The 10,386-nt window shown below is 41.0% G+C and overlaps 1 protein-coding gene across 6 annotated transcripts in view; it reads left to right on the top strand.

Annotated features, from left to right (window-relative positions):
* The first annotated feature begins 274 nt into the window (after positions 1–274).
* Positions 275–10,386, top strand: part of LOC111864776 (gastrula zinc finger protein xLCGF3.1) — a 37,078-nt gene continuing 26,966 nt past the window's right edge. The window contains exons 1-3 of one of the 6 annotated variants that reach the window (XM_033751573.1): positions 643–712; positions 3,932–4,018; positions 6,916–7,053. In XM_033751573.1, coding sequence (XP_033607464.1) covers positions 6,922–7,053 — 132 coding nt within the window. In that variant the 5' untranslated portion in view covers positions 643–712; positions 3,932–4,018; positions 6,916–6,921. Of the gene's footprint in view, positions 518–550; positions 609–628; positions 713–747; positions 839–3,931; positions 4,019–6,915; positions 7,054–10,386 lie in introns of those variants that run through there. The other 5 variants (XM_033751574.1, XM_023852285.2, XM_033751577.1 and 2 more) reach the window with 5 other exon arrangements.

Genomic DNA, 10,386 nt, shown 5'->3' with positions numbered 1-10,386 from the left:
CTTTCGAAGAGAACAAGAGTAAGGTGGTCCGCAGAAGGGTTCTGACTTATAAAAGTGGTCCCCACTTCAGAAAAGTCTGAGAAACGCTGGCCTACATTGATCCACCACAACCGCATATAATTGCGGGAATTCAGATTGGTTTGTTTAGGCTCTCTGATTGGTCGAGATAGGCGTGCACTATCTGCCTTCGCTCTTAGAGGCAGTAGTTACCGTGTTTCCCTATCTCCTATCTCAGTTGCATCGCCCTGGTCAAGACCAACTTACAAGTATGAGCAGTACGAGTACCCACTCTGTCGGCCGACAGGGCCGACAGTGTGGCATACAACTAACTGGTGTCAGGTGTGTGGGACACGACACGAATAGTAGTGTTCAGCAGTATCAGCATCTCCGTGGAACGTGTGGTGGAGAACTGATTTAGTGACAGCAGCTGTGGTGGCACGGATCGCAACTAAACCAGCAGCGGTCACTGGCACGTAAGCATCCTTGCAGTAAGGACATTGTGTGGAATTTTGTAAGAGTAAGTGTGGTTGTTCTTGAGTAGTGAAAATATTTTTTTTGTAGTAGTATTAACAAATTTAAATAAGAAAGTCGATTTATTTTTGTAGTGTGTATGTCAAAGTATTATGTAATTGCTCGTTTTAAAATGCAGCTATCAGCTTTGCAGTAATATACCGTATAGAGAATAATACAAGCCTTCCTGATTTAAGCACAGGTTATATATTGAGAAGTCACGATTGAAACAAGATTGTGTTCTGTCATCTATTAAGACAACTTCCATGTAGATAGTATATCTTAAAATCTGTGCCATTGCAGCCTAATATACTTGTGATAAATACAGGTACCATAAATGACATTTGGAACAATTTGTCACAGGATTTATTAGTTCATATGTACAGGGGTTGAACAAAATAATGCGAAACACTACAGATGCTGCACACATTTCTTGATGAATATGGTGTTTGACCATCTTTTGCCTTCACTACAGCTGCAGTCCGTCTTGGAATGGACTCATACAAGTTTTCTAGCTCTAGGGGAATTTTTTACCATTCTTCTTGAAGAACATCTTCCAAGTTATGTAAGATTTGAGGTTTTCACGGTGGTGACTATGAAGAATGCCGTCTTTTGGGATGTGGTGCCGTGTAGAAATTGTGTTAACTGACCGTTGCACCTGCTCTGCTGGTTCACTTGCAGATTTCTTCTTTTCTTCTACCCTGAAGATGGAGGTGATACTTTCATCCGAAACAGCGGTTAACACAATTTCTACATGGCGCTACATCGCAGAAGACGGCTATCTTCATCGCCCAAGTTACTTTAGAGGTGTTTGAGGTGGGAGTCTGCGCCTCAGTCTAGTGTCCAAAACTGACCAGAGTGGTTCAGTGATTTTCAAATCTCGTGATTGTGCTGGCCAGGGAAGATGTTAAAGTTCACCTCCATGCACTTCAAACCATGACTAAAAAATTCCAGCTGTGTGAATAATGTCATTGTCGTGGCGAACGGTGTTTACAAATAACTTCTGGATCATGGGATGCACCTGACTACCCAACCTGTCCATGTACTTCTTTGCACTAATTTGGCCATGAAGGGTAATAATGTGACCAACAGAATACAATGATATTGCTGCCAAAACCATCTCAGAACCTCCCCCATGTTTCACAGTTTGAACCAGGCATTCTGGATTGTAGACTTCCTTGAATGTTCACCAAACTTAAACTCGTCCTGATGTAGGGATCAGCTTGAAGGATGACATATATGTGCATATCACACATGGGTTTCCAGTTGTCTGATATCCAGGTTTTAATGGCCATGACATCATCATTTACACATTTGGGCATTCATTCATTCGTTTATTGTATATTCCATAAATCCATATAACTAGATATAGAACCAGTCACATAGTTAATGTAGTACAATACAAATATAAATATATATGTACAGTTTATAATCATAATAGATATANATCGACAATATATTGAGCTTGTAGTGGGAGGATATCCAATTCTTGAAACAAACTACGACACGATGTTCTCTTTGTTGTATTTGTCATAATCCTAATTATCCTTTTGTGCATCCTAAACACTTTTATACTATGCGGGGAGTTACCCCAGAATATTAATCCTTACGTTATTATAGAATGTACATAGGAAAAATACATAATTTTTAATGTCTCCAGTAGTAAAAAGGATTTAACTGATCGGATTGCAAAGCAGGATCTGTTTAACTTATCAATTACTGCATCAATATGACTTTCCCACGTTAAAAAATTTTCAATTTTTAATCCCAGAAACGATATATTAGAAATACTTGGAATATAATTTTTTAAATAACTAACGTGAACGTTTAAGTTTTTACTGTTTTTAGTTCTAAACTGTAGAAAACAAGTTTTTTCATAATTTATTACTGGCTCATTTTTCCTAAACCATTCATTTATCATCTCAAGTAATTTATTTATTCTGATTTTGAATTCCACAGGATTCTTATCAAAGATAAGGATACTTGTATCATCTGCTAATAATTACTTTCAGTAATGCAGTGTAGCAGTTCTAGCCCTACCATGATGTTGCATTTGTGAAGCTCACGTTGGACAGTTTTTGTGGTAACAGGGTCTTCCAGATGAATATTAGTTCTGTTGCAGTTTACCTGTGCTGCAGTAGTTCCACGATTTTTCAAAACAATCCTCAGTTTATGACAATATCTTTCTCTCAGTCTTGACTTTTTCCCACTCTTCCGCTTTGCTGACACCATTCCATGATTTGTGTATGTTGATATAACTTTAGAAACTGTTGCTCTTGATACACCCAGTAATGTGGCAGTTTTTGCCACAGATGCCCTAGCTAAATGCACACCAACAATCTGCATTCTTTAAAAATTGGAAAAGTCTCCAATTTTGTTTTTCTTTCACACAGACTCACATACTGCTATCACTAATGCACTGACTTGAGCACTGCAATGAGTAAAATCCAAGACAAACATTCACTGTTGCCAGCTGAAGTTCTTTTAATGTAGCCAACACAAAAAAATACTGTTCCTTAATTTTGTAATGTTTCCACCCTTCTGTACATTTGACAGTGTATGCTGTGCACAGATTTTAACTTAAGGTACTTGAGGTTACAAATTTATTGCTTTCTAGAAGAACAAGGATTTTACTTATAAACCGACATTTATGATTAAAGTTACAAATTTATTGCATTGTAGAAGAATGAGTATTTTACTTAGAAACCGCCATTTATCCTATTAGAAGAATGGTTGAAGATTTTTATATTTATTTTGTTAGAAGCAAAGGATGAGACTAAGTCACTTTCATTCACAGAGTAACCCAAATAGTGTCACCACACACAGTGAATTTATTGGTATTTTGTTGCAGCATTTCATTATGATTATTTGAAATAAATGTTGAATTCTAATATATCTAATGTGGGTGTGTGACAGCTTTGCCCCACAAGAAAGAAAAAAAAAACAAAAAAACTCTCTGGTCCGTAGTCCACAAGCGAACTATACCGACCTAGTGACAGCCACTTGTCGGCGAAGTTAGTGCCAACTCTTAACAGATAGAGGAAGTTGCGTGGTCAGTGCAAATGATTCCCATGGCCATTAATCTCGTATTTTTTAAGACTGGAGCCACTATTTCCTTGAAATAGCTCCCCAGTTATTATCATGAGGCTGAGTGGACCCCGTTCCAGACCTACTGCTTGTCAGAAAATCTGCTAGCACCTGGAATCGAACCTGGGACCTCTGGATCTGTAGCCAGGAACAGTGACTACTAGACCATAGAGGCGGTTGATAGCTTTGCCCCACGCAGCACAAAAATAGAGATTAGAACAGTTTGAAATTTTGGTAGCTGTAAATGTAATAATTTATGGAATCAGTCAATTTAAGTTGCATATATTATCCAAAACACTTGATGGAGGTAAATAATTGATAATTTGCATCGTAGACCTTGGAAAATGTATCATCACCAGTGACAGCTTCTTATACAGTGACATCTGAGTATTATCAGGAAGATCTAGGAGGAAACTCTAAGGTATAAGTGTTCAGTTTGATGAAATGTTCTGTGAACAGGATGGGACTCAACCACATAAAACAAATGCACATTTTTTGCCCTCAGTGAACATTTTGGCCATTGTTGTGTCTCATTTCACTTCTGTGGATGTTTTGGCTATGATTGATCTTGGTCACTATCTTGTGGGGAACATCTAAAAGATAATGTATACAGGAACAACTTCCACACAGTCGATGAAATGAAAGAAATTTTTGTTGTCATCCGAATTCCTGCAGGCGTTCTGAGCCGAGTAGTTTCAAACTTTTAACATTGATTATAAATGTTCTTGGATGCCAGTGTGGCCCACTTATATAACATATTTATCATTAACAGATTATTATGCCAAGTAACACTGAAATAATTCCTGTACATCAGATATTTAAAAAAATATATGCAGTTTAAATAGGGGCACACAGTAGCGTGGTTTGGTTGAGGCACTATGCTACTAGGCGGAAGGTCACAGATTCAAGTCCCAATGAGGTCATTGGATTTTTTTCAAATGACCTAATCCTTCCGGCCGCACTATGGCCCTGGGGTTGACTCAGCCTCTAGCAGAAATGAGTACCAGCAATTAATTAAATAATTTTCCTGGGGAGTAAAGCGCGGCCGGCCCGTAAGACTGACAACCTTACTGCCATCTTTGAGCCAATTGTCTAGATAATGTGGGACCCTCAGCATCTCAAAACCCCTTGGCCCTTCACGCCCTGTTACAGGGATAGCTTTACTTTACTTTTTTATATGCAGTTTAAATTGTGTTTTGTGGGTGACTCTGTAAATAACCTTTCTACTGTTCCAGTCACAAAGAATGCAATAGTTTGAAGTGATTCTCATTATCAGCTACTTTATTTAAATGTGTATTGTCAGCTTCTCTTTCTTTCCTATGACTTTAGATATTTGTAATGTCTTGTAGCAAAGATGATAAGTACATTTTACACAGAAAGCTAACTTTAAGCGTACATGGTGTGTCCAGGATCCTTTATGACTTATTTTTTTAAATTTTTCCCTGCAGTGCCATCTGTTGGTGAATTTTGGCTTTAAGACTCTTGAAGTTTGAGCTGTGGTTGACTATAATTTCAAAGCGCAAGCATTGCTGCATCATGTGTTCTGACCTTGAATGTAACAGTACTGTTCTGACGCTCGTTGGAAAATGGCGGTTCAGCAGAGAGCCAACATCAAATTTTGTTTGAAGTTAGGCAAAACAGCAGGAGAAGCATACAAAATGATGAAAAGTGTGTATGGTAGTGATTGTTTGAGTCGCTCGAAGATTTTTCGATGGTATGCTATATTTCGTGACGGCAGGGAGGACATGGAAGATGCTCCATGTGCATCAGAGCTGAGAACAAGTCGCACTAAAGAAAATGTGAAAAAAGTGACCGAAATCCTTGCATCAGACAGATGTGTTCTGCAAGTCTCATCGAGGAGCTTTTGAGAATACCAAAAAGTACTCTGCATCAAATTTTGACCGAGAATTTTGGCAAATGGAAGGTCTTTGCGCAGTTTGTACCGCACGCGCTGTCAGACGATGAAAAACATGCCAGAGTGGGACACTGGAAAGACAATGTTACGGTCGGCCCAAAGTGATAACAAAATTTACAAACTCGATTGTTACTGGTAACAAAATTTACAAACTCGATTGTTACTGGTGACGAGACATGGTGTTTTCAATATGAGCCTCTCACAAAGCAGCAGAGTGCAGCGTGGTTGAGCCCAAAGAAGCCAGCCAAAACCAAAGAAAGTGCGCGTGCAAAAGAGTCGAGTAAAGACACTGCTAACCGTTTTCTTCGATTCGAAAGGTATAATTCACAAGGTATTTCTGCCAGAAGGTCAAACAGTGAATTCTGATTATTATCTTAGCGTCCTCAATCGTTTATGGGCGAGAATTCTTTGAATTCGACCTGAATATCGAGAACAAGGTTCCAGGTTGCTCCTCCACAACAATGCCCCACCCCAGAAATTAAAGATTGTGCACAATTTTTTGGCCAGAAAAGGGATCACAGTCCTTGATCATCCTCTGTATTTGCCAGATTTGGCTCCAGCAGATTTCTGGTGGTGGTTCCCGAAAGTTAAGTTGGCGATGAAAGGAGACCATCACAACACCATCCAGGACATCCAAAGGGAATCTACTGCAGTTTTAAAATGCGATTCCACAAAAGGAGTACAGAGACTGTTTTTGAAAACTTTTCAATCTGTTCCAGCTATGTATTGGTTCAGAAGGAGACTATTTTGAATAAGAAGGGTGAAATTTTGAAAATAATTCACATCTTGTATTTTTAATGAACACAGTCCTAACAGAACCTGGACACACTATGTACATTGCCATGTGCATGCGTATTATTGCCCTGGTATTATGGCTCATCACTTTTTTAATACAAACTCCTGCCGCTGTAGGTAGGGTCATATGGCAGGTAAACTTGATCGGATGAGGTTAGATTAGTTCCAGTATGGTACAGCCATTGTATGGCAGAGGTTTTGTTATAGTTTTTGTATGGTGCACTGCCAGCAACACTCTGGCAGACTTGCTACTATGTTGGCAGTCCAGGCCACTGACATTTCAGAGGAACATCGGAGCTGTCGCTGATGACAAAATGTGCTTGAAAATTCTTTTCCTCAATTGTTACATGATTGTGTATATAACTTAGCATATATTCCACATAACATTGAAAATGTACATAGCTCAACATCAGTTTTTTTCAAATGATGTGCAATTGCCATTTGAATTCCCATTGGGATTGGCTGTTACAAAAGTATAACATGACTGACTTCATAATTATATTTAAGTAGGCATGCTTTATTCATCTTGAATATCACAGATTTGGCACTAAAGATGTTGTCACTCCAAGCATTTGTGTAACTCAGATTATGATGTCAATGTGTTGCAGCACAACATGGATGCAATAAAAGCAGAGCCTGATTCGGAAGACGAAACACATCCATCTGAGATCAACACTCAGCAGGTTGATGCAAAACAAGATCCTTCAGAGCCTTTCACCTTTGTTGAAGTCAAGTGTGAAATAGAGGTGGGCTGATTTTCAGAAGCTTAGCACAGAATTAAAGTTTGTTTTTGTATTTCTGTTACAAACTTTATGTTTTGCCAGATAATTAATTAATCTTTAATAAATATATACTGTGGCCCTGATGGCCAGATTTTGACTTGGGGTTAATGGTATTCTTATAGGAAAGAATGTAATGCTTGGCCTGTTGGACCCAGTCATGCCCTGTAACATTTGTGTAATGCACAGACTATAAAGGTTAAACTTGCTATGAAATAGTGCCAGCCATCAGGATAATTAATAATGGTATGAAGCTTTTGTCATCCGCTTCCAAATTACTTAGAACTTTTACGCACAGATTAATCCTTCCAGATTGGTGTTTTTTCTGTTTGTAGAGAATGTATTATTTGAGCAATATTACCAGTTCACAAGAGGATTTGGTTAAAGGTGTGCTCTGCAATTTGTGTCATCTTTCACAGATGTCAGAAACTTACTGGTGAGGAATTAGCACAAATACGAAGATGAGTCAAATGAAAACCATATTTTTTTTAATTTAATTTATTAAATGAAAGCGGTACACAACAAATCATTTTTCTACGTAGTCTCCATTTCGTTCAATACAGGACCTCCAGCGTTTACAAAGTGTTTGGATTTCTCTGGAAAAAAATTCTTGTGGTTGTCTGTGCAACCACTTATGCACTGCCTGCTGTACCTCTTCATCAGAACAGAACTGCTTTCCTCCCGTCGTCTCTTTGAGTGGCCCAAATGTGGTAATCACTTGGGGCTAGGTCTGGTGAGTATGGTGGATGTGGAAGACACTTAAAGTGCAAGTCTTAGATTGTTGCAGCTGCTGCACGGGCAGTATGGGGCTGAGGATTGTCATGTTGCAAAAGGACACCTCTGGTCAAAAGTCCACGTTGCTTTGATCTGACTGCAGGTCAAAGATGATTCTTCAAGAGATGTGTATATGAGGCACTGGTGATAGTGTTCCCCTGAGGCATGTAGTACTCCAAGAGTACGCCTCATTCATCCCAAAAGAAAGTCAGCATAATCTTCCCTGCAGATCGCTGCGTCCAGAACTTCTTGGGTTTTGGTGATGAGGAATGAACCCATTCCCTGCTTGTTCTCTTTGTTTCTGGTTGGTGGTAGTGCACCCAAGTATCATCGCCAGTAATGATTCTCAAAAGCAAGCCATCACCTTCTGCTTCATGGCGCTGCAGAAGTTCTTCACAGGCGTCAACACGTCATAATTTCAATTCTGGAGTCAGCTGCCGTGGCACCCACCTAGCAGACACTTTGTGAAACTGGAGCACATCATGAATGACATGGTGTGCTGATCCATGACTCATGTTAAGAATTTTGACTATTTCATCCACCGACACTCAGCGATTCTCCATCACTAGGGCTTCAACCGCTGCAATAGACTCAGGGGTCACAATTCTGTGTGCCTGAACTGGGCGAGGAGCATCTGCCACAGATGTCACACCATTTCTGAATTTCCTACTCCACTCGTACACTTGTGGTTGTGACAAGCATGCATCACCATACTGAATCTTCATCCGTCGATGAACTTGAATCGGTTTCACACCTTCAATGACCAAAAAACGAATTACAGAACGTTCTTCTTTCATGCATGTACGTAGTGGAGCAGCCATCTTCACACCAGCACTGTGATGGCGTCCTGTTTGTCTGCATTATACTGCCACCTGTAGGATACTTTTTATAGCATTGGTAACATGTCTGCCAACTTAGAGGACAATGGCGCGATATTTTGAATTTTTATCTCAGTTTTATGGTTTTCATTAGTCTCACCTGCATACAAATTTTATTCACTAAATTGTTCAGGCTTCTCAGGAACATTTAAAGATTCTTAGACCAAATTTCATTCAGTGACATAGAACACAGATCTGTTCATCTGTAACCGGCTTCTCTTTCAAGGCTTCTAGCCCACAAGTTGGGCTCCACCTCTTCACTCTGTAACCGTTTTTACCTCACGTTCACTTCCCTCCTCGTTGGTTGGTTAGTCACGCGTTGTTTGTCACTCCTCTCCTTCTTTCTTCTTTCTTTCTTTCTTCTTCTTCTTCTTCTTCTTCTTCTTCTTCTTAGGTTGGGCACCAGTAAGCTCAGGTGGTGTCAGCTTCGGAGGTTTATTTTGGAAAGGGCGTAAAGGTGGTAGTCAACTAGTTCAGCTGTGGGTAGAGCTGAGATCCTTCTCAGAGCGTTTCTAGGGCCTCCCTTAGGACACTGTTACCATTTATTGAGATCAGCACTTCCCTTCACCTGATGGCACACACACGCGCACACACAGTCAGTACAAAGGATGCTTATATATAGGTCTGTGGGAACTGCCCACATTCAAGCAAGTGTGAAAACGCAAGCGTCATTGCTTAGCAACGACGAGTAAACAACGGTTGCTAGGCAGAAGCAAGTAAACAGCGGTTGCTAGGGAACTTATAAACACGGTAACCGGCAATAGCAGTACCTATTATGTAACCGTTTTCTATATGTCCGATTCTAGGCTACATAAGAAGATACACTGAGTTATCGCACACGCGGCTGTTATGTTTCAACTGACTGTGAATAGCCTTNCCCCCCCGCGGAGATGGTTGCTCAGCTGTTGAAGCGATCAGGAAAACGTACATCACGTCGGGGTCACCAATGTGGAATGTCATATGAAGAGACAACCACTAGTTGAACTGTCCTATAGGATTTATTGCAGCTGCACAGTGTACACAGATGGATAACAACAGTAGTGAACTGCTTGAACAGTGCGGACGCTGTGGGGCTGGGTAGCGGTCAGGGATTGTCCGGGCATTTAATGCTCTATAGTCGCCGCAAGGACGCCAACCGTTGTCTTTCTCGGGCACAAAACCGTACTCCGCCCTGCACCTACAGCCAGCAGGGAAACTGACGCAGCAGACATCATCGGCGGTACATGTCTGCGGTACAACAGGCCACCTCTTCATAACAGACAGAGTCAGCAAACGGCGGTTCCTAGTCGACACGGGTTCGGACCTCTGTGTATATCCCCGCAGGCTCGTCCATCGATGCATGGAACGTACCTCCTATGACCTGTGTGCGGCTAATGGCACTACCATCCACACCTACGGATGCCTGCCTCTCAGCCTCAACTTGGGCCTACGCCGAGAATTCACGTGGCGCTTCGTGGTGGCCGACGTCCCGCATCCCATCATCGGCATGGACTTCCTGTCGCATTTCGGTCTTCTGGTGGACTGTCGGAACAACCGCATCCTGGACGGGGTCACGACGCTGTCAGCCCCGGCATCAGCGGCCAACGCACTGATCCCCAGTGTAAAGACAATCAGCAGCAACACGCCGATCGACAGCCTCCTCACAGAG

This window comes from Cryptotermes secundus, unplaced genomic scaffold (genome assembly GCF_002891405.2).
Source record: "Cryptotermes secundus unplaced genomic scaffold, Csec_1.0 scaffold1061, whole genome shotgun sequence".
Lineage (NCBI taxonomy): Eukaryota > Metazoa > Arthropoda > Insecta > Blattodea > Kalotermitidae > Cryptotermes > Cryptotermes secundus.
The sequence above is the reverse complement of the archived record's forward strand: the minus strand, read 5'-3'. Positions and strand labels throughout refer to the sequence as shown.